This window comes from Pristis pectinata, chromosome 40 (genome assembly GCF_009764475.1).
Source record: "Pristis pectinata isolate sPriPec2 chromosome 40, sPriPec2.1.pri, whole genome shotgun sequence".
Lineage (NCBI taxonomy): Eukaryota > Metazoa > Chordata > Chondrichthyes > Rhinopristiformes > Pristidae > Pristis > Pristis pectinata.
The window spans coordinates 7,079,853-7,103,558 of NC_067443.1; the positions used below are offsets into that span (position 1 = coordinate 7,079,853).

The following is a 23,706-nucleotide window of genomic DNA, read 5'->3' on the forward strand; positions in this document are numbered from 1 at the left end:
CCCCACCTCCTTCCCTTCCATGGTCTACTGTCTTCTTCCACCAATCAACTCCCAGCTTCTCACATCATTCCCACTTCCCCCCACCAACTGACTTCCCCCCTCCCCCCCTCACCTGGACTCACCTATCACCTGCCAGCTCGTGCTCCTCCCCTTCCCCTTTTATTGTGGCTTCTGCCCTCTTCCTTTCCAGTCTTGATGAAGGGTCTCGACCCGAGACGTCGACTGGTTATTTCCCTCCATGGATGCTGCCTGACCCGCTGAGTTCCTCCAGCATCGTGTGTTTGTGATTGCTGCCCACTTCCCCACTAGGCAGCCCAATTCAACAACACTCGGCAGCAAATAATGTGCTAGAGGAACTCAGCGGGTTGAGCAACATCTGTGGTGCGGAAAGGAATTGTCGATGTTTTGGGTCAAAATCCTGCATCAGGACTAAAAGTGGGAGCGGGGGAGTGGCGAGACAGGGGCCTGAGAAGGGGTGGAGGATGATAGGCAGATCAAACCAAGTAGGGAAGAGGGAGGGGTGGAGTCGGGAGACAGAGATAGAGGCAGACAGAGAGAGGCAGACGGAGAAAGGAGGGGAGGGCAAGGGTGGCGACAGCTAGGAGGGTGATAAACAGGAACAAAGGCTCCAGATTCCAGCAGCGGCAGTCTCGTGTCAACGCTGGTCAGTGCCCAGGACAGAGCAGCTGCTTGATCGGCACACCGTGCACCACACTATTCTTCCCTTCCACCACTGGCTCGCTGTGGCTGAGGAGTGCACCAGATTTGCCCAGGCTACTCCCCAAGCTGTGAAAACCAAGGACAGCAGGTGGAAGGGAACGCTGCTCACACGCCCCTCTCTAGGTGTGGAAATCTTTTTGCCATTCCTTCACTGCCAAGTCCTGGAAGATCATGTCCGATGGCAGGTTGGGAGACCGAGGCTCACCACCACCTCCTCAAGGGCAATTCGGTGAAGTCAATAAATGCCGACCTTGCTACATCCCATGACTGAACAGAAACAAACCCTTTCACCCACAAAGGACCACATTCTTGCCTCTTATTCCCCTCCAATGCCCTTCCCTGCTCACTGATTACACTGGGGCAGGTGCTTTTGGGGCCGACACACTGGAGGAACTCAGTCGGTCAGCCAGCACCTGTGGAGGGAAATGGGACAGTCAACACTTCAGGTCAAGACCCTTCATCTGGGACTGAAAGAGAGAGGGGAGGTAGCCAGTATAAAAAGACCATAAGACAAAGGAGCAGAAGTCAGCCATTTGGCCCATCGAGTCTGCTCTACCATTCTATCATGAGCTGATCCATTCTCCCATTTAGCCCCACTCCCCCGCCTTCTCACCGTAACCTTTGATGCCCTGGCTACACAGATACCTATCAATCTCTGCCAAATACGCCCAATGACTTTGCCTCCACAGCTGCCACAAATTCCACAGATTCACCACTCCCTGGCTAAAGAAATTTCTCCGCATCTCTGTTCTGAATGGGCGCCCTTCAAGTTGTGCCCTCTTATACTAGACTCCCCTACCATGGGAAACAACTTTGCCACATCTACTTTGTTCAGGCCTTTTAACATTCGAAACGTTTCTATGAGGTCCCCCCTCATTCTTCTGAACTCCGAGGAGTACAGCCCAAGAGCCGTCAAACGTTCCTCATATGTTAACCCTCTCATTCCTCCAAAAGGTGGCGGGGGGGGGGGGGGGGGGGGGGGGGAGCTGGCAGGTGATGGGTGGATCCAGGTGAGGGGGTGGGGAAGAGTGGGAATGATGCAAGCAGCTGGGAGGTGAAGGGTGGAAGTGACAAGGGCTGAAGGTGCTGGAATCTGATGGGAGGGAACAGTGGACCATGGAATAAAAGGAGGGAAGTGGGGAGGGGAACCAGTGGGTGACAGGCAAGTGGAGAGGGAGGCGATGGGGGGAAAGATGGGGCCCAGGTGGATCAGGAGGAGAGAAAAAAAAAGAAAAATGTGCGGGGAAGTGGGGGTGTTTTTGGGGTACGGCACATTTACATGCGTCACCGAACTTGCTATTGAAGTACACAACAGACTGCAGATGCCGGAATCTGGAGCAACAAACAAAATGCTGGAGGAACTCGGCAGGTCATCTGAAGAGTCCCGACCAGCAACGCTGACCGTCCATTTCTCCCCACAGATGCTGCCTGACCCGCTGAGTTCCTCCAGCGCGTTGTTTGTTGCTATTGGAGTAATAATCTGGAGGTCAGAACTGATCCAGAGACACAACTGAGGAATTAAAATTCCATTAATTAAACAAATCAGGAATGAAAAATGGTATGCTTCACAGAGATCACAACACTAGGCATCAAGCAGGAGACAGACAGGTAAAGTTTACTTGGCAACACATTGATGCAATCATGACGAAGGCACGCCAGCGGCTCTACTTCGCGAGGGGTTTGAGGAGATTTGGTACGTCACAAAAGACTCTTACAAATTTCCATAGATGTACGGTGGAGAGCATTCTGACTGGTTGCATCACCACCTGGTAATGGAGCCTCCAATGCGCAGCATCGCAAGAGGCTGCAGAGGGTTGTAGACTCAGCCAGCTCCATCACAGGCACAACCCTCCCCACCACCTAGGACATCTTCAAGAGGTGGTGCCTCAAGAGGGCAGCATCCAGCACTAAGGACCCTCACCACCTGGGACACTCCCTCTTCCCGTTACTACCATCAGGGAGGAGGTACAGGAGCCTGAAGACCCAGACTCAATGATTCAGAAACAGCTTCTTCCCCTCCGCCATCAGATTTCTGAACAGTCCATGAACACTACCTTGTTATTCCTTCTGTTTTGCACTATTTATTTATTTTGTAATTTGCAGTAATTTTATGACTTTGCACTGTACTGCTGCCGCAAACAACAAATTTCACGTCATCTAAGTCACTGATAATGAACCTGATTCTGACAGTCATGCTTTTCACCAAACTCGAGGCTCTTTATTTCCATGCACCCACCTGCATGTCTCTGGGACGTGGGGGGAAACCGGAGCACCCGGGGGAAACCAGGGAGAACATGCAAACTCCACACAGACAGCGGCAGAAGTCAGGATCGAACCCGAGTGGCTGGCACCGTAAAGCAACAGCTTGATGAGCTGCACCACTGCGTGCCGTCACTAAATGCGTTCAAATTATCTGTCACTGGCTTTCAAAATTACTGTGAAATAAATGAAGCTCCAGCTTTTCAGCATTTAATGCAAACAAGGCTTCATGTGAATCAGGCACAGCAGTGATTTCTGTTCCTCTTTTGTGCTCAACTGACAGAACGCTTCCTTTCAAGGAATACTGAGCAGCTGCACAGAGATATGCCAGCTCCACGGACTGATGAATCACGGCCCTGCCTTTCTTCAGCCGTCCTGCAGTGTTATTCTGGTGCCTGCAGCAGCTCTGTACCTCGCCAGATTACGCAGAACAGACCAGCGGCATTTGCTGCAGGACACACAGAGGAACTCAGCAGGTCGGGCAGTGTCTACGGAGGGACACCGACAGTCAACGTTTTGGCTCAAGACCCTTCATCTGGACTGGAAAGAAAGAGGAGAGAGAGCTGGTATAAAAAGGCGGGGGGAGGGGAGGAGCAAGAGCAAGAGCTGGCAGGTGATGGGTGGATCCAGGTGAGGGGGGGGGTGATAGGCAGGTGAGGGAAGGGGGGAGAGTGGGAATAATGTCAGAAGCTGGGAGGCGATGTGTGGAAGTAACAAAGGCTGAAGATGATGGAATCTGATGGGACAGTGGGGCATGGAATAAAGGGAAGGAGGTGGGAAGGGGAAATCAGCTTCTGACATCATCCCCACTCTCCCCCACCTCCACCCATCACCCACCAACTCTTGCTCCACCCCTTCCCCTCCCCACCTTTTCACACCAGCCATCTCCCCTCTTCCTTTCCAGTCCAGACGAAGGGTCTCGACCTGAAACATCGACTGTCCATTTCCCTCCACACATGCTGCCTGACCCGCTGAGTTCTTTTGGTGTTGCTCCAGACTTGCAGCATCTGCAGTCTCATGCCTCCATTTTGTTGCAGGACAGGGGTTTGGGCCTCACACCGACCCTCGCCCACAGCACATCCTTCCAGCCCCTTCTCAATCCCCTGCTATTACCCTTGACCAGCAAGTTCCACATTATCATTGCTCGCAGTTCCCTAGTGGGGTTTATTAATGACCATCTTGTATTGATCATCCCTGGGTCTGAACTTATCCACGAGTGGAAAAAAGCACTTTACATCTGTCTTTTCATTATTTTGAAGAGCATTCATTCATTTCCTCAAAAGGAAACATCTCCAGTTCTGCATTCAACTTTGTGAAAAATATTCTTCACAATTCCTTTCCCTTATACTATAGAGACTGTGCAAAATGTTGCAGATGTGGTCTAGCTAACGTATAGACTAAATGTGTACAGTGTTCCTAGTTAGGTCTAACAAAGAGCTGTGGAGACTAGAGCTGTGTGCAGTGCTCCTTGTGTGACCTAACCAAAGGCTATGGAGACTAGAACTCTGGACAGTGCTCCTGGTGTGGTTTAACTGAGGGATATGGAGACCAGAACTGTGTGGACTAACCACAAAATTCCAATTCCACCCTCCCCGAACGATATGGGACACTGTCCAAGAAATGCAGCCGTCAACTAATGATGCCAAAGTGCTCAACTTCTCCTGATTGGTCAGCCGAGCCACACATGGCAGCGGGGTAACCCACTGACGGGGGAGGACAGTGGCTTTCCCACAACATCCTGGCCCCTTCCTCGTGCCCGGGTTACTTTCCCACTGACAGCCCCCGTCTAAGTCGCTACCCTTCATGTGCGAGCGTACAGAACTTCAAGAGGGGGCTTGGCGGAAAAAAGGGCTTCACTGCTGAGGTCTAACACGCGAGGTGTTGATTGGGGCAGGAACCCCAAGTGGTTCCCAGGCTGACCTCAGTGACTCCCGCAGACAACAATGAGCACAAGTCAAGGCTGTGGTGTTCTGGGTTACGTGGAGCGGCGCGAACACCTACATCAAAACTCGACCTGACCAAAGAGTCGCTGCTTCCACCACACACCCGAGTCACAACAGGTGGCCTCTCAAACACTCACTTGGGTCCCCACTAATAACCTTTGCCTAAAGATCCATCACCAGCGATCAAGATATCACCGAGACACACACAAAGTTCTTACAGGGCTTCACAAGGGACACAGTAGGGAGGTGCTTCCCTGGATGGGTTGTCCAGAACCAGGTGTCACCGTCTCAAAAGGAGGCAAGGCAGGTGAAGCCTGAGATGAGGTGAAATTTCTTTACCAAAAGGGGGATGAAATTTGGGGTTCCGAGGGGGCTGTGGTGGCTCAGCTGCACGTCAGATTCCAGACAAAGATCTTACTTATCAAGGGGCATGGGGCTAGTGCAGGAAAGCAACACCGAGGTGAAACATCGGCCACCATCTCACTGAACAGCAGAGGAGGCATGGGGCCGAATGGCCTACTCCTTGTACAACTGATGTAACTAAGGCCAGAAAGCGCTGTCTGCCTAGGACCGCAAGAAACTGCAGAGAGTTGTGGACACAGGTCAGCACATCACAGAAACCAGCCTCCCCTCCATAAGACTCCATGTACTGTTCTATGGTTCTATTTGGGATGTTATGGTGAGGTTGTATAAGACATTGGTGAGGCCAAATTTGGAGTATTGTGTGCAGTTCTGGTCACTGTCTACCCTTTCCGATGCCTCAGTAAAGCAGCCAACATAATCAAAGACCCCACCCCCCTCCCCCTGGACATTCCCTCTTCTCCCATCGGGCAGAAGATACAAAAGCCTGAAAGCACATACCACCAGGCTCAAGGACAGCTTCTACCCCGCTGTCTTATATTGAACGGTTCCCTAGTACGATAAGATGGACTCTTGACCTCACAATCTACCTTGTTATGACCTTGCACCTTACTGTCTGCCTGCACTGCACTTTCTCTGTACCTGTAACAATTTATTCTGCATTCTGTTGTTTTCCCTTGTACTACCTCAGTGCATTGTGTAATGAATTGAACTATATGAATGGTACACAAGACAAGCTTTTCACTGTACCTCGGTACATGAGACAATAATAAACCAATTCCGATTCGCACTCTCTCCTGTACTAAACAACAGAGACACTCAAAGTTTAAGGTTCACATGTATCATCATCAGTGCCTTATAAGAAAAGCAGTGATAGAGTCAGAGTAATACAGCATAGAAAAAGACCCTTCGGCCCATCTGGTCCATGCCAACCAAGGTGCCCACCGAAGCTGGTGCCATTTGCCTGCTTTTGGCCCATATCCCTCTCAACCACGTACCTGTCCAAATGTCTTTTAAATGTCGTTATTGTACCTGCCTCAACTACTTTCCCTGGCAGCTCGTTCCATGTACACACCACCCTTTGCATGAAGTTGTTGCCCCTGAGTTCCCTTTTATACCTTTCTCCGGTCACCTTAAACCTCTGCCCTCTAGTTTCTGGTTCCCTTTCCCAGTGGAAAAGACTGTGCATTCACCCTATCTATGAGAAGAGGGGATCTTTTAGAAACATATAAAATTATGAAAGGGATTGATAAGATAGAGGCATGAAAGTTGTTTCCAGTGGTAGGTGAGACTAGAACTGGGGGACATGGCCTCAAGATTCAGAGGAATAGATTTAGGATGGAGAGGAGGGGGAATTGCTTTTCCCAGAGAGTAGTGGAATTCTCTGCCCAGGGAAGCAATAGAGGCTATCTTAACATATTTAAGACACAGTTAGATAGATTTTTGCATCGCAAGGGAATTAAGGGTTGTGGGGAAAAGGCAGGTAGGTGGAGGTGAGTCCACGGCCAGATCAACCGTGACCTTATTGAATGGCGGAGCAGGCTTGACGGGACAGATGGCCTCCTCGTGCTCCTATTTCTCATGTTCTATGCCACTGATAAGCAGTTAGTCACACTGGAATGCAATCTCGCAAGTGGCTGGTGCACTTGATGTCACGGGACTGGAGCGGGTGACGAATGCACACAGCAGTTGACCCGAGTGCCGAATTACTCGTCTGTTTTGTAAACAAGAGAATGTCCCCGCAGTGCCACTTGGAATTTGGCGTTTGTGGGGCTATAGAAAGGAGGGAATGATCAACAAGCTGGAAAGCAACAGGGAAGAATGGGTTGGCAGAGTGAGAAAATCTCCCCCCTTTGGCCTCATAGGCAATTAGGCAACTGATTAAAAAAATAAAGATCCGTGCAACACTGTGACCGATGTTCATGCACGTTTCCTGCTTCCGCGATGCTTCTCCCTCAGCAGCCTGTGCCCAGGGTCACTTTGAACCAAACAGGCCTGACACAAGGGAGAAAGGACATAACTGCGTTCTCTAGTATTATGCTGAATGAATTAGCTCTTGGGGAGTAGCAGCTATTGTATGAACCTGGGGATAGGGGGGAGGGGACATCAGGGTAAGGGTCGTAAGGGTCTGTCATGGTATTGTCACTGGGGGTGGGGGGGGGGGGGGGGGGGCAGGTCCGCCCCTGTGCAACGCGGGACGGGTCTGTCACCGTGTAGATGCTACTGGAGACTGGAGACTGTGATCCCACCGTTCAGTTGCTGCTGCCTCGACCCACTGAGCCACACTGAAAATGACGGTCGTACACCACCGGACACTGACCTGCGCAGAGTCGATGACAGCAACGATCATGTTGAGGAGCTCGCTGCTCCGCAGAGTCTCATCAGGAAACTAAAAAGAGGGAGAGAACAAACGTTATGATCGTTAAACCCTCTGCGCACCCCCCCCCCCCCATGTGCAGAACCTACAGCTCACCCCAACCTGTCGCAGAAGGTGGAATGCAAGTCTACCCCAGGCTCCATTCCGGTAGGTCTGACAGCTGAAGTGGTCCAGGATATATAGATTATAAATGGAATTAATCAGCTGGGCATGGGGGTGTCTGAGTTATAGGGAGAGGTTGGGCAGGCTAGGACTTTATTCCTTGGAGCGTAGGAGACTGAGGGGTGACCGTATAGAGGTGTATAAAATCATCAGGGGCATAGATAGGATGAATGAACAGTTCCCCCCCCCCCCCCCCCCCCCCCGAAGAGAAAGGGAATCAAAAACTAGAGGGCATAGGGTTAACGTGAGAGGGGAAAAGATTTAAAGGAGGCCCACGCAGAAGCTGGTGGGCATATGGAACAAGCAGCCAGAGTAAGTGGTTGAGGCAGGTACAACAACATTTAAGTCACTTGGACAGGTGCATGGAGAGAAAAGGTTTAGAGGGATCTGGGCCAAACACTGGCAAATAGGACCAGCTTAGATGGGCATCTTGGTTGGCAAGGATGAGTTGGGCCGAAGGGGCGATTTACCTGCGGTATTGCTCTATGACTATGTCCTTTCCACATGGGATGGCAGGACACCAAGCTACAAGGAATGGGACTTTTTTTATGCCACTGGATCTGTGTCTACTCTGAGGGATAGAGTTGACCAGCTCTCTCTCAGATGATCTATCACCAACTACAGCCCAGATCTGCTGCACAGTTGTACCAGAGTAGTGGTGTGCAATTATTTGGCAGGAAGGGACACATTGGCGGCCTTAGCTTGATCCCATTGGGAGCACAGTGCACAGCTCTGGTCCCCATTACATGAGTTAGACCACACTGGGAGCACTGTGCACAGATCTGATCCCCATCACACAAGTTAGACCACACTGGGAGCACTGTGCACAGATCTAGTCCCCATCACACGAGTTAGACCACACTGGGAGCACTGTGCACAGATCTGGTCCCCATCACACGAGTTAGACCACATTGGGAGCACAGTGCACACCTCTGGTCTCCATTACACGAGTTAGACCACACTGGGAGCACTTGTGCACAGCCCTGGTCTCCATTACACGAGTTGGACCACACTGGGAGCACTGTGCACAGCCCTGGTCTCCATTACATGAGTTGGACCACACTAGGAGCACTGTGCACAGCCCTGGTCTCCATTACATGAGTTAGAGCACATTGGGAGCACTGTGCACAGCTCTGTCTATGTACATCTTGGAAAGACCACAGCAGGAGCATATGCTTTGAGAGGCACAGTACACAGTTCCACTCTCGCAGAAAGGAACTTGAGGCCATGGAAAAATGCAAGATTCACAAGGATAAAAGCACACCCATCAGAAAAATTTGGCTGTCTGGGGCTCTTTCCCGTCAAGGAGAGGCAGCCGAGGTTGTTTGAAGGGATGGCAAAGGTTGATAAAGCTGTTACCCGTGATGGGCGAGGCTAGGCCGGATGTATTTGACAGTCACTAATAAACGCCTGCAGTGGTGAGAATGTAGGCTCACACTTCGACAAGGACTGGTCGACATGGACAGCAGAGATGGGTTGAGGGGAAAACTGGATATACAGACAGGGAAGGGAAGGAGTTCTGTTTGTGTTAAATGTGGGAAGTGGGGCATGCGAGCCAACAGCCTTGGTTTGTTGGGCTCCGTAAGGCACAGCCTTGTTAGACTCCTTTGGAGCATTAACTCAGCATTTGCTCTGAATGTGGTTTGAACTCTGCAGTGAGCACTGGGAAGGAAGGAGCACTGACGCCGGAGCAGCAGTGTGAGCTGTGCAAGCCGAGTAGAGAGGGGAAGTGGAGACAACTCCACTCCCAGAGGGGGAGCAGAGAGATAAACTGCATGGAAGTGAAGCTTCTAGCACATTGCCCATAGACACAACGCGATGCGGTGAGCGAATGGGGAGCAGTGTGCAACCTCACAGATGGCAGGACTGGCTCCCGTGTACCCAGCCACGCGTGGCAGCAGTCTCTCCTCTGTCACCCACAGGAGCACAACCACTTCTCTCTCAGACTCGTATCTCGACTCTGCTCTGGTTTCCTCCCACATCCCAATGACGTGTGGGGTCGGTGGGTTAATCGGCCACTGTAAATTGTCCCCCTAGTGTGTGGGTGAGGGGTAGAACCTGGGAAGAGCTGACAGGAATGTGGGGAGGATACAACGAGGTTAACGTAGGATTGGGACAAGTGGTTGGTTGATGGGCTGAAGGGCCTGTTTCCCTGCTGCATCACTCTTTGACCTCTCCTTTGCTGGCCTTCCAGTCCCAGAAGTCCTGAGGCATTTTTCTTTGAGTTGTTTTTACCCTGTTTTAATGCTGGGAACATTGCAGCCAATTTGAGCATCAAACTGCACCGTCATCAGATGGCAAACGTGTGCATGTGCTCCGGTGCACTGGGGATATCCAACCAAATTTAACAGCCCATTAAAAGTACCTGTGAAGTGTACGTAGCGCCGCTCCTCCCTCAGTACCGCCCCTCCCACAGTGTGACCCTCCCTCAGTGGGACGCTCCTACACACTGCAGCATCAGCCTGTTATCTTGTCTCTGGAGTGTGAGACCAAGCTCAAAGCCTTCTGACCTAGACGGGTAGAACAAAACGAGCCGTGGGATAGAACTGCAGACTCAGACCGTACCGATGTGTAGATCGTTGGGGTTAGGTAGCAGAGCAGCCGAATGTCGTCCTCCTGACACGCCTTCATGTCCATCATTAGGCAGGTATGAAGGTCCCCAAGCTGTGTGGCCTGCGCAAACGACTCGTACAACCTCATCTTCCCCGCTGCTGCTTTACTGAAAGAAACAAGCACGGCAGTAAGAGGCGCAGATGGTGGGACGAGTCACCTCGCTGCCACGCTCCAGTGTTGGATGCAGCCAACTTCCCACAGACAGCTGGTTATTCAAAATGAAGTTCTTTGTGGATCTGAACCTGCAGCTTAAAGTTGTCCATAACCTGGCAGCCTCACTGAAAAGCCACTGCTACTTGACTGGCATGGGAATTACACAGGGGATGTGTGGGCTCTCCTTTGATTTGCTGAGACAGTGTAGACGGAGCTTTACTCTGTGCCTTCTCCATGCTGTCCCTGACAGGACAATGTAAATGGAGCTTTACTCTGTGACTGATCCTGGGAGTGTGTGTTCTCCCTGCCTTGGGATGGTGTGACGGGACAGTGCAGGAGGAGCTTCACTCTGTGACTAACCCATGTTCTCCTGCCCTGGGACGGTGTGACGGGACAATGCAGATGGAGCCTCAGTCTGTGACCAACCCATGTTCTCCTGCCCTGGGACGGTGTGACGGGACAGTGCAGATAGAGCTTCATTCTGTGACCAACCCATACTCTCCTTGCCCTGGGACAGTGTGACGGGACAGTGCAGAAAGAGCTTCACTCTGTCGGGCAGCATCTGTGGAGGGAAGTGGACAGTTGACGTTTGTGGTTGAGACCAGACTGCCCATCTCCCTCCACAGAAGCTGCCTGATCCACTGGCTCCTCCAGCAGCTTGCTTTTTTCAGAATCTGCAGCCTCGTGTTTCAGTCTGTGTCACCACACACACAAGGGCTCCGCTGCAAGCTTAGAACAAACTGTTCCGAATGGCCGTAACACCAGGGCTGGGAAAAGTACTACGCAAAAACCCTTGTGAAACATTTTAACTGCACGAGGTTCGGCTTGTATTTGAGAACAGGCGCAAGGTACATTTACCAACTCCTACCTGGCTCGCAGATAGTAGAGGAGGTGGTAACCGATCTTCGGCTGCTTCTGGTATAGTTCGGATAAGAGTTCCAGGAGCAAAGAGAAGCTGCTGTTGTCTTCCTGCATTTGGCACAGATTCCTGGGCAGAAACGAGGAGAATTAATCGCAGCTCCCCCTCATGAGCAGAATCCTGCAAAACAGTGGCCTCCGCCACCCGGAAGGGACAAAGGTGGCAAAGGCATCAAGACATTTTCATCGTCGCTGGGTCCAAATCTTGGAACTCCCTGCACAGCGGAAGCACCCTCACCAAATGGGCTGCAGCTGCTTGGCAACAGCTTGCCACCATCCATCCAAGGGACAGGCAATAGATGTCAGTGGCTCCAGAGAGGACTACAGTACAAAAGCAAGGATGTAATGCTGAGGCTTTATAAGGCATTGGTCAGACCACATTTGGAGTATTGTGAGCAGTTTTGGGCCCCATATCTAGGGAAGGATGTGCTGGCGTTGGAGAGGGTCCAGAGAAGGTTTACAAGAATGATGGAAGGGTTAGTGTATGAGGAGTGTTTGATGGCTTTGGGCCTGAGTTTGAGTTTAGAAGATGGGGAGAGAAATCACATTGAAACCTACCGAATATTGAAAGGCCTAGACAGAGTGGACGTGGACAGGATGTTTCCAGTAGTGGGAAACACTACTGGCACAGCCTCAGGATAAAAGGCCATCCCCTTAGATGAGGAGGAATTTCATTAGCCAGAGGGCGGTGAATTTGTGGAATTCGCTGCCACAGACGGCTGTGGAGGCCAAGTCACTGGGTGTATTTAAAGCGGAGGTTGATAGGTTCTTGATTAGCGAGGATGTCAAAGGTTACGGGGCGAAGGCAGGAGAATGGGGATGAGAGGGAAAAGTAAATCAGGCATGATCGAAAGGCGGAGCAGACTCGATGGACAGACTTTATTCTGTTAGGCAGCATCTGTTCCTAATTCTGCTCCTATGAATTATGGCTCTAGAAAAGTGACACACACACACACACCCCGGGCTCAGGCTCAATCTGGAACACACTGCCTGAAAGGCAGATATGCTCACGGCATTGGTATCTGGACGATTACCTGAATCGCCACAGAAGGCTATGGACCAAGAGCTGGTGAATGGGATCATCGTGGGTTGGCACCTGATAGTCAGCGGGGACCTGGTGGGCCCGTTTCTCTGCTGTGTGACTACATCTCAGCAGAAGTGGCAGTAACTGGGAGAAATAGATTTCATGTAACGATCCAGAGAAACTGCCTCAGCGGGAGAGTCCTGGGAGTCTGGGAGGCAGAGGCACTCAGCACACTCGGAAAGTACACGGATGTGCACTTGATAACCCACACAACAACAGGCAAGAACTGGGACTGGGCTGCAAAGCTCTTCCCAAGTTGTACATATTGCCCCCCACTGTGTTGTAAAGATCCTTGGGTGACCCACAGGAAATTGCAATGTTGAGTCCTTGGTTCAGGATTCTGGGGGGTGGGCGGAGAGACGGCGAGGGTGGGGGGGGAGCGGAGAGAGGGACTAAGTCGTAGCTGGCTTTCATTTTGTGGCGCAGTTTCACATCTTCAGGAATTGAGTCAGCGGCCTGCGCCTACCTGAAGGTTACGTAGAGTGGCTTTCCCACAGACTCCTCCAGAGACCTGCAACATAAATAATTAAAATGTCACACACCGAACAACAGCTTATAAATACAGAACCATTAATGCAGCAAAACGGCCCCGGGAGCTTTACGGGAGTGTAATCAAACAGAATTCAACAACCAACAACAGGAGCAGATACTAAAGTGAGGTCTCCAAAACCGATGTCAAAAAGGCACGGTTTGAAGAGCAGCTTGGCTAGAACGGACGGGCAGAGGGGTTACGGACAGTCTAGGGAACTGATGGCACGACCGTTAATGTGGCAGTGGGTGGAAATTAGGGACGAGAAGGAAGATTGGGAGAGCAGAGCTCGATGAGACCCGAACACACGTTAGGTTCAGGTGTGCAAGCCCTTGGAATAGACTGGACTGGGTCCCTACTAGACACACAGTCGTATGTTAATGGGGGCCATACAGGGTTCTTGCAGGTCACCTGAGTACCTGGTCAGGCGCTGTGTGAAATTCTGGTTGATGGTCAATTTGATAAAGAAAATTAATCCCTTGGGCTCACGTCAGGTTAGGTCTGGCTGTGGTGGCGATGAGTTTTCGTTTTGCATTGGTGTACATTAACGACTCCCGATATACCGCACTGTTTCCGAGACAATTATCTCCTTCCTTAAAAACTCAGACCAAAACAACCATGGTTTTCGTCTGCAAGAGTGAGCTTTACCGCCACAGGAAGAGTTTCGACACAGTTAAGGGGAGGCCGAGCAAACAAAATGGAAAGAGGGTTACGTAGATGGATTTAGACGAGGAAAGATGCGAGGAGGTTGGAATGAAGCATTAACACCTGCAGGGACCAAATGACCTCGTTCTACATTGTATATAGAGTCACAGAGCAGGGAAATAGGCCCTTCGGCCCAACTGGTCCGTGCCGACCAAGATTCCTATCAAAGCCCATGTTTGGCCCATATTTAACCTTTCCTATCCATGTACCTGTCCAAATACCTTTTAAATATAGTTCATTTACTTTTATAAATGTTGTATACCCCATTTTTAGGAAGCCAAATCCATTTCAGAATTGTTTCGGCTCTGCCCAGAGTATAACATGGGCCCTGAATAACTACTTCAGTCTCCATTGCTACTGAGCAACAGCCTTTGATAATTAATGACGCACTTACACTTATTAACTTAATAATCAACCGACAATCCTGTACTTAACCCTGGCTGTGAAACTGCATTGAATAATAGCACCTGAGCCCCAGACTCAGCAGCGACATTTACAGACTAATTAAGAAACAATTAAGCAGTTGAAATAATGCAGCTCATGTGGCGAGCCATTTTACGTTTGATCAGACTGAGGGTTGTGGGTGTGAGGTACACCAAGTCCCAGTGAGCCAAAGGTGAATCAGTTGCAGCTTCCCCACAAATGCTGCATTAGAAACTGCCGCCTACAGGGCTAACTCACGTTAAATTTAGGTTCAAGTCCCACCCCCGGGCACTCAAATGAACATTTAGGCCAATACCGTGGCGTTCAGTGGATCCAGCGCCACACTGACGGGCTGCAGCGAGGGAGTGCTGAGCTGAGCCAGGGAGCGCTGAGCTGAGCCAGGGAGCACCACGGTACGAGGGGGAGGGGGGCAGCTGTACTGTCGGGGTGGGGTGGGGGTAAAACGCAGCGCAGAGGGAGCGCTGGTGGGGCACCAGTCAGGAAGAGGGCAGTAAAACAGGACTAGCCGGAGGCCGAGGGAAACAGGAGGTGGGAGAGAGGTGATAAAATTTAAAAAGATGCTCCCTTCAACTCTCTATTCAGCTCCATCTGGGAAGAAATCGGGAACAGTTTGTATCCCTTCCTACTTCTCCAATCTCCTGCTACTTTTTAAAAAGTTTGGCGCTGTGGTGAGTTTGGGAGTCCGGGGCAGGTTGTGATGTCAAATAGCACACTGCTTGTCCAGAGCTTGTCCCACCGATGATATGGAGGAATGGTCTACTGATTCGCTCCTCAGCTCCTGCCCTTCCCCACCTCTTATAACCAAACCCTGCCCTCATCTCCATCCAATCTGCCCGAACTTGGGATGATATCAATGTGCAAACACACACACAAAAAAACATCCGCAAGTGAAAACTTACTCCTCTGTGATCTCCTCAGGTAGCACTTCTCCCCTGAAGTGTCCCTTGAACAATTCAACTAGGCAAGAAGCCAATGTCACCATGAGTTCTGAATCAAAGTCGTCCTTCCAGAGAGAGAGAGAGAGGGAGAGAGAGAGAGTGTGACAAGTTAGAAGACTGCTCCATTAATGAAGACCACTGACAGGAATGCTTGCACATGACTGGGAGCTGCTGTGCATTCTGGAACAGCACAGACTTAATTGCCCCAAGTTTCAAAGCATTCACCATCTAGCCAACCTAAATCGAGGCTACAAACAATCTGCTGGAGGAACTCAGTGGGTTGAGCAACATCTGGGTGGGGGAGAGGGGGGGCGGGGGGGTTGGGGGGAGGTGAGGAGGGTAAGGAAGGAATCATTGACATTTCAGGTCGAAACCCTGCCTCAAATTCCTCTCCCACCCCTCTACACCTTTTCCCCCTACCAGATCTCAAGCCGCTGAGTTCCTCCAGCAGATTGTTTGTTGCTCCAGATTCCAACATCTGGAGTCTCTGGTGCTTAGATTGAGGTTTGGTTCCACTGCCCTAACTCACTTGCCCCACTGCGTTCCCTGACATACCGTGGCTCCCAGCATCACAACTGCTCGATTCTCCTGCTCTGGTCATGCTGTCCCTCAGTGGGTTTGCTTGTAACCTTCTCCAGTCTGGCAACCCTACCCCTGCTCCAACCCTGGCCACCTGTGAACCCCTGAACACTTCTACCTCCCTAAACTTTCTGCTGTCCGAATCGCTTCCTCAACACAAAACGCTACTCAAAACCTGCCTCACCTGTCCTAACAGCTCCTAGACTGGCCGATACAACTGCACTCCAACAACTGCGCCTCGGATAGCTGGATGCTCCCTTGACACTGCCCCCAGCATGCTGTTTCCTCAGAGCTGCTCCTCAGTTCTGAGCCCTCAATGTCATCTGCCACAAGGCTCAAACCCTCAACCTTGTGCTTCAGGAGGTGACAGAATGTGGCATCTGTCACATGGGTCACCCTACTCCTATTCCCGTTGAATACTCCTCCATTTCTCAAGTCAATCCAGACTTGAGTTTGTTTCAAAGCCTTCCTTCAACACAAAGAGTCTCCAACAGAAAGGAAGGTGACAGATTAAAAGCTTTGCAGTTGATCAATCAGATTTAGGAGAGGTGAGAGTATGGAGACACAAGAGGCTGCAGATGCTGGAACCTGGAGCAACAAACAGTCTGCTGGAGGAACACAGCAGGTCGAGCAGCATCTGTGGGGGGAGAGGAACTGTCGACGTTTCAGGTTGGAACCCTGAACTTGAGGGAGCTGAGGCCATGGTTTGAGGGACACTTCTGTTCTTCCCCTCACACTGACTTCTCTTAAGCTGTTTTAAAAGTTAATTGTACAAAATTCCTCTGGCCCACTCCACTCCCAAGACAAAACCCTCAATGTGTACCAGACCCACCAACAATGTGTGGTTCAAGTTCTAGTTGTGGCAACTGGCCAGTGGGCTGGGATTGGCTGCAACAAGCTGCCTGAAGACCAAAGCATCGGCAACTTCACGTCCCTCTGCAAGCTGCAGGCCAACTCTGCAAAAGCTCGACAGCTCTGGCTTGAGTTCAAGTCCCACTCCAGCCGAGCCGGGTGCTGGGACAGACAGCTTGGGTCTGGGGCATTGACTCATAGAGCATGGAAACAGGCCCTTCGGCCCAACTCATCCATGCCAATTGTGTTGCTCAGTGAGCTGGTCCCATCTGCCTGTGTTTGGCCCATAGCCCTCTAAACCCCTCCTATCCATGGACTTATCTAGACAGCTTGTAAATGTTGCTAATGTGCCCTCCTCAACCACTATTTCTGGCAGCTCATTCCAAATACGCACCACCCTTTGCATGAAGAAGCTGCCCCTGATGTCCCTTTTAAATCTCTCACCTCTGATCTTAAACCTATACCCTCATTTTTAGCACCCCCCTTCCTGGGAAAAAGACTATGTGCTTTCACCCTGTGCCCTCATGATCTTATACATCTCTATCAGGTCACCCCTCAATCTCCTACATTCCAGGGAATAAAGTCCTAGTCTACACAACCTCTCCTTGTAACTCAAGACCCCCCTTCCCTTCCCCCCCTCCCACCACCGCCCACCCTCCCCCCTCCAAATTCCAGTCACCTGAAAGATAAAGAGATTCCCCAGACACAAGTGAGACTGGAACCTGAGGCTGCAAATGTCAGTCGCTAATAAATCGAAAATTTTGACCACCCCATGAGAAGGATTCCCAACTTCTCCAGACAAGCCTGACTCTTATTTCTAAGACCGTGCCCTCACTTGGCCTAGTAATGGTTCATCTCTATGTAACGTAATAAATTCCCTTCATCAAAGAGTTGTACAGCACAGAAACGGGCCCTTCCGCCCACCTTGTCTATGCTGACCTCTATGCCCATCTACACTAATCCCATTTGCACTGCACCTTCCTCTGCCTTGCCTACCTTATGTGGAATTGTGCAATGCACAAGGCTGTTCGGCCCTTTGAGTTTGTAATAGCTCTTACAAGCGAGTTAATCCAATTTAGATATTTTTAAATATTAATTTATTATTCACATGTACTTCAAAACACACAGGGAAATGCGTCTTTTTGCATTACTGAGAATGTGCTGGGGGCAGCCCGCAAGTGTTGCCACGCTCCCGGCACCAACACAGCATGCCCACAACTTCCTAACCTGTACGTCTTTGGAACGTCGGAGGAAACCGGAGCACCTGGAAGAAACCCACGCAGACACAGGGACAACGTACAAACTCCTTACAGACAGCAGCCGGATTTGAACCTGGGTCGCTGGCGCTGGAATAGCGTTACACTAACCACTCCCTCTACAATTTCAAAGTCTTCAAAATGAACAGCTAAAGCTCATTGCATCTCTTCCCAGCACCATAACCTGGTTCTACAGTCCACGTACTCACAACTGGAAATTAAAAATAGATGCTGGAAGTCTGAAATAAAATCTGATGTAGGGCCACTGAGCAGAAATGCTAACTCTGTTTGTGTCTCCACATACCTGCCGAGTGGTTCCAGCATTCCTGCCTTCATGCCACATTATGTAGGAAAGCTTTCCCTTGTGCTGTGCTTGGTTCTCTCTGCTTCTCCACGGTCCTCTGGTTGTTGCCACTTCAGTGTTGGAGCTGGTCTCACACACACTCACCCTCTCAGTGTAATCTATTTAACCATTCCTGACTTCAAACACCCCTCTAAATCCTATTGAGAATTTGGAGAAGTTCTGGTGGAGAGCCCAGCACGGACAAGATGGGCTGAACAGTCTCCTTGTGTGCTGTACCATACAATGATTCAATGAAATCCCTCTTGACCCTGGACGACACAGCCAGCTTTAAATTTTAAATTTAAATTTTTATTTACAGCGTGGTAACAGGCCCTTCCAGCCCAACAAGTCCGCGCCGCCCGTTTTAAACCCCCAAATTAACCTACCCGTGCATCTTTAGAATGTGGGAGGAAACCGGAGCACCCGGAGGAAACCCACGCAGACAGGAGAGAACGCACAAACTCCTTACAGACAGCGACGGGAATCGAACCCCGATCGCTGGCGCTGTAATAGCGTTGCGCTAACCGCTACACTACTGTGCCGCCCCTTACTTTCTGACCCTTGACAGGGAGAGGGATGATTGGAGTCTAACGAGCTGCAATGATATCAGGATTACAAGAGGGTACATGGAATGCTTACCTCCAGTATCATATCCACAATTTCCTGCATTATTTCACACTGAATCTCCGTGTCACTGAAAGAGAGTGAGAAAACAGAACAAATCAGTGAGAACGCAAGCAGGTCACTTACGTCCACTATTCAAATATGATCATGGCTGATCTGCCCCAGGTCTCATTTCCTTTTCAATGAATCAGAGAAGCTTACAGCACAAGTCAGCCCATTTCATCCATGTCGACAGTGACACCCATGTTAATCCCATTTGCCTGTGTACAGCCTGTATCCCTCTACGCTTTTCCCGAGTACCTTTTAAACATTTGTATCTGCTTCTATCACCTCTGACAGCTTACTCCAGATAAGCATCACCGTTTATTATCATATTAAAGTTTATGTTCATTTTTTTGCACTATTTTGTAATTTACAGTAATTTTGTCTTTGCACTGTAATGCTACCGCAAAACAAATTTCACGTCATACAAGTCACTGATAATAAATCTGACGTTTGTCACGGTTATAATGTACTGAGCTGCTGCTGCAACAAGCTAATTTTTGTGGCACTTATACCCTGGGTATGTCTATGACAATAAAGTGAACTTGAATAACAGTGCCAGTTCTCCAATCTCTCGGAGACCTACCTCCTCTTTATAACCCAAACAATTTAGCCTCCACGAGTTGAGAATTCCAGAGATTCACTACCCTCTCCCGTGCCAGTCGGAGATTTTGCTCTTGGGAGATGCAAGGGTGTGGGGCTCACAACCTCAGAGCCGGGCTCCCAACTCTCGTCTGTTAGGCTGAATTCCGGATTTTGCATTCAGTGTGTACAGCTCGGGCGATCTGACATGCCTGTTGTCATCATCGTGGGTACCATTTCACAAACGTTGTTGGAACAGAACTCACAGGAGGGATTTTTCCTTTCAGATGTCAGCATCAGCCAGCTATGTGAATACAGCTCAACACCTCCAGGATAAGTCCAGGACACCTCACAATCTGCCTCGTTGTGACCCTGCACCTTATTGTCTGCCTGCACTGCAGTTTCTCTGTAACTGGAACACTATATTCTGCGTTGTTATTGCTTTTCCCTTGTACTACCTCCATGTGCTGATGTGGTGAAATGAACTGTATGGATGGTATGCAAAACAAAGCTGTTCCCTGTACCTCAGTAAATGTGACAATAATAAACCAATTTACCAACTAAGGGTGGCACTGTGGCACAGCTGCTGCCTCACAGTCCCAGTGGTTCAATCCTGACTTCACATACTGTGTGGAGTTTGCATGATCTCCGTGACAGACCTCTTACCCCACCCCACCACCCCGCCCCCCCCATTTCCTCTGAAGACGCTAAATTGGCTGCTGTAAATTGCCCCGAGTGTGTGGATGAATTGATGGGAACGTGGGGTAAATAGGTTAGGGTTAGCGGGGGGGGGGAAATGGGATTGCTCTGTGAGCTGGCATAGACATGGACTGAATGGCCTCCTCCTTGGAGAAAATGTGGAAATAAAAGTAGCCTGCTTGGCTGGCAACCTGTTCACGACCCGACTAACTAACCTGCCCCACCAGCACACCACGGCTGAGGTGTGCACCATCTACAAAAAAGTACTGCAGCCGACCTGCCAGGACTTGGTCAACAGCAGCTCCCATGTTCACAACCTCTTCCACAGAGGAGGACAGGAGCAACAGGCGTAGGGGAACATTGACTCCTCGGGGCTCCCCTCTGAGTCCTGACTCGGGAATACAGAGCTGTTCCTTTGTAGCCACCAAGCCAAAATGGGAACCCATCATCTGGGCTGCAGTAGGTCAGGATAATGGCTCAACACCACCCCCTCAAGCACGATCTCACAACTACTTTGGTCTTTGCAGACCATTCAGGAAAAGATGGACTAGAAACCCTGAAGTGAGTTAAAGCCTGGAATCCAACAAACCAAGGGGTTTCACAGAGGATGGGGTGGGAAATCACATGAAGTAACTTATAAGCTGGCAACTAACCATTAGGTCTGAAGCAGTTACATATAGAACAACAAATATCCAGGAGCGAGTTACAGGCTGGAATCTAATCAAGGGGATTGGGAGGTTTATATCTGGAATAGAATATGCTCAGTAGTGAGTTACAGGCTGGAATGTAACTGAGGGGCTCATGGGGTTTAATATCCAGAACAACAAATATCCTGCAGAGAGTTACAGGTTAGAATCTAATCAAGAGATTCACAGGGTTTATGTCTGGAGTAACAGATCCCCAGTCGTGAGCTTCAGGCTGGAAACTAATCTAGGGGCTCAGTCAGCCTTTCAAATGGCAGCAATCTCAGTCACATCTCCATTGCTGAGGTGATTACAAAATGAGGTATGGAATATCTCCAGGATTGGGAAGTAGACATTTCAAACCTCAGCCGCTGGCCAAAGCTCTCCCTCCCAGACTGAGGAATGTGGGGGCCAGAAGCAGATTTTTGCCTATTGTGGATCCCAAGTCAAATGTCTGAACTGCTACAGAGGACAGTAGCCCTCACTTCAACCCTCTCCACCTGGTAACAAGATATTAAGAATGTGGGTGAGAAACTTTAACAGTGCAGCACAGGAGAAAGGTGACCAATGGTAAAGTGCTTACGTGCGATAGTTGTCATTATCTTCCTCTCTGTCGGGATGAGGTGGGCAAGTTTGGGGGGGGGGGGGGAAGAGGGGGAGTGGGTGAGAGAAAGCAAAAAAGACAATAATCAGCATGTAATCAAATCAACCGTAACACTTTCAGTCTCAACTACCCGCTCCCTGGCTTCTCAAACCTGCACTACTGACATCTTCAAGAGGGGTGCCTCAAGAAGCATCCCATCATTAAGGACCCTCACCACCCTTTATATGTTACTACCATCGGGGAGCAGGTACAGAAGCCTGAAGACCCACACTCAACGTTTCAGGAACAGCTTCTTCCCCTCCGCCATCAGATTTCTGAACGGTCCATGAACACTACCTCGTTATTCCTCTTTTGCACTATTTATTTATTTTTGTAACTTGTAGTAACTTATGTCTTGCTCTGTCCTGCTGCCGCAGAACAAAAAATTTCATGACATACGTCAGTGATAATATACCTGATCCTGATTCGACTGGGATCCCATGTTTCACAAGTGTCCTGGCCAACATGGAGCCCACAAAGAAAGTGGATGCACACCCCAGCACTGGCTGTCAACTTGGAACCCTCCTGGAGAGTGGCCAACCCAATATCCAACAACTGAGGGCCCTCCCAGCTGCTCACCCACTCTCCATCCAACAACTACTGAATCAGTCCCAGACTCAACTCAAGCACTTACTCAAGGCAGACAGTCACAGGTTCAAGTCCCACCCCGGGGAACTGAGCTCAAAAGCTAGGTTGACACTCCCAGGGCCCCGCCGCCCCAAGACCAGCACCCAGCGGGTGCCCCGTCACCCCGTATCAGTTGTAGTTTAACCTTTTCCTCTACTAAATACCAGCAACTTCAGCATATTTATCCCACCAGGACAAGTTCAAGTCTTATCATTCAAACACTATTTAATAAAGCGCCTGTTTTTGTCCAATTGAGCGTCCCAGGGAAGGCTACTCTGTGGAACACTAACCGCCAATAGCCATACTGAGTCAGATAGAAGGAGAATTGCTTAATGTGATATAAAAAAAAGAGATTTACAAGGATGTTGCCTGGACTGGGGAGCATGCCTTATGAAAACAGGTTGAGTGAGCTCGGCCTTTTCTCCGTGGAGCGACAGAGGATGAGAGGTGACCTGATAGAGATGTATAAGATGATGAGAAGCATTGATCGTGCAGATAGTCAGAGGCTTTTCCCCAGGGCTGAAATGGTTGCCACAAGAGGACACAGGTTTAAGGTGCTGGGGAGTAGATATATAGATGTCAGGGGTAAGTTTTTTACTCAGAGAGAGGTGAGTGCATGGAATAGGCTGCCGGCAACGGTGGTGGAGGCCGATACGATAGGGTCTAAGAGACTTTTGGATAGGTACATGGAGCTGAGAAAAATAGAGGGCTATGGGTAAGCCTAGTAATTTCTAAGGTAGGTACATGTTCGGCACAGCTTGGTGGGCCGAAGGGCCTGTATTGTGCTGTAGGTTTCCTATGTTTCTATGTAAAAAGCACAAACATGACAGAACCTGACATCAGGTAGGGTAAGGGAGCAGCGCTGAACTAAGCTGAATCCGGTAGATTCCCCACTCAGGAGCTGCTCCGTTTCTGAAAAGTAAATGGCACAAGCAGCACCGTGATTTTTTGGCTCCGTACCGTCCCTTCTGAATGAGTAGCACTTTTTCCCGCAGCGCTTCGTCTAGTTGGTCCAGGTAGGGTGTGATATTGACCGGCTCCTCCACGATGGCTTCTTTGATTGGATGAAACCGGAATTCACGCTTCTTCCCTTAAAAACAAAGAGGTCTTTAAAAGAAACTGCTCAAAGCAGAGCTGGTGTGAGCTTAACAGGATGAATCACAGTTTATCCTCAAAACCACTCAAAGGCCGCAGTGGCAGCGCAGGGTTAAATTAGCAGACTTCTAATCCGGACTCAACAAACGATCTGCTGGAGGAATTCAGCAGGTCGAGCAGCAACTGTGCGGGTGGAAGGAATCGTCGACGTCTTGGCAGTTCAGACTGTACACACAGTGGTGAGTCTGGAGTCTGACAGGGTAAGGATCTCAACTGGAACAGGTACAAATTTGAGAACCAAGACCACAGAACAAGCCCCGTGTCCTGTACATTTGTCACCTCAACACAAACTAATGGGCAGACATCAGATTGCTTCTCAAATCTTTGGAGAGAAACCTAAACAAAGAAAGCTCCAGCTGGAACTGACAAATGTTCTTTTTAACTCTCTCCTTTTTCTACTGATGCTCGTTCCAGAG

General features: G+C 49.9%; 1 protein-coding gene across 1 annotated transcript in view; it reads right to left on the reverse strand.

Annotated features, from left to right (window-relative positions):
* ints3 (integrator complex subunit 3) overlaps positions 1 to 23,706 on the reverse strand; it is a 105,444-nt gene that overhangs the window by 27,847 nt on the left and 53,891 nt on the right. Inside the window, 8 exon segments of the mRNA XM_052045709.1 lie at positions 7,603 to 7,671; positions 10,387 to 10,540; positions 11,456 to 11,575; positions 13,056 to 13,100; positions 15,167 to 15,270; positions 18,875 to 18,929; positions 21,449 to 21,475; positions 23,096 to 23,225. Coding sequence (XP_051901669.1) covers positions 7,603 to 7,671; positions 10,387 to 10,540; positions 11,456 to 11,575; positions 13,056 to 13,100; positions 15,167 to 15,270; positions 18,875 to 18,929; positions 21,449 to 21,475; positions 23,096 to 23,225 — 704 coding nt within the window.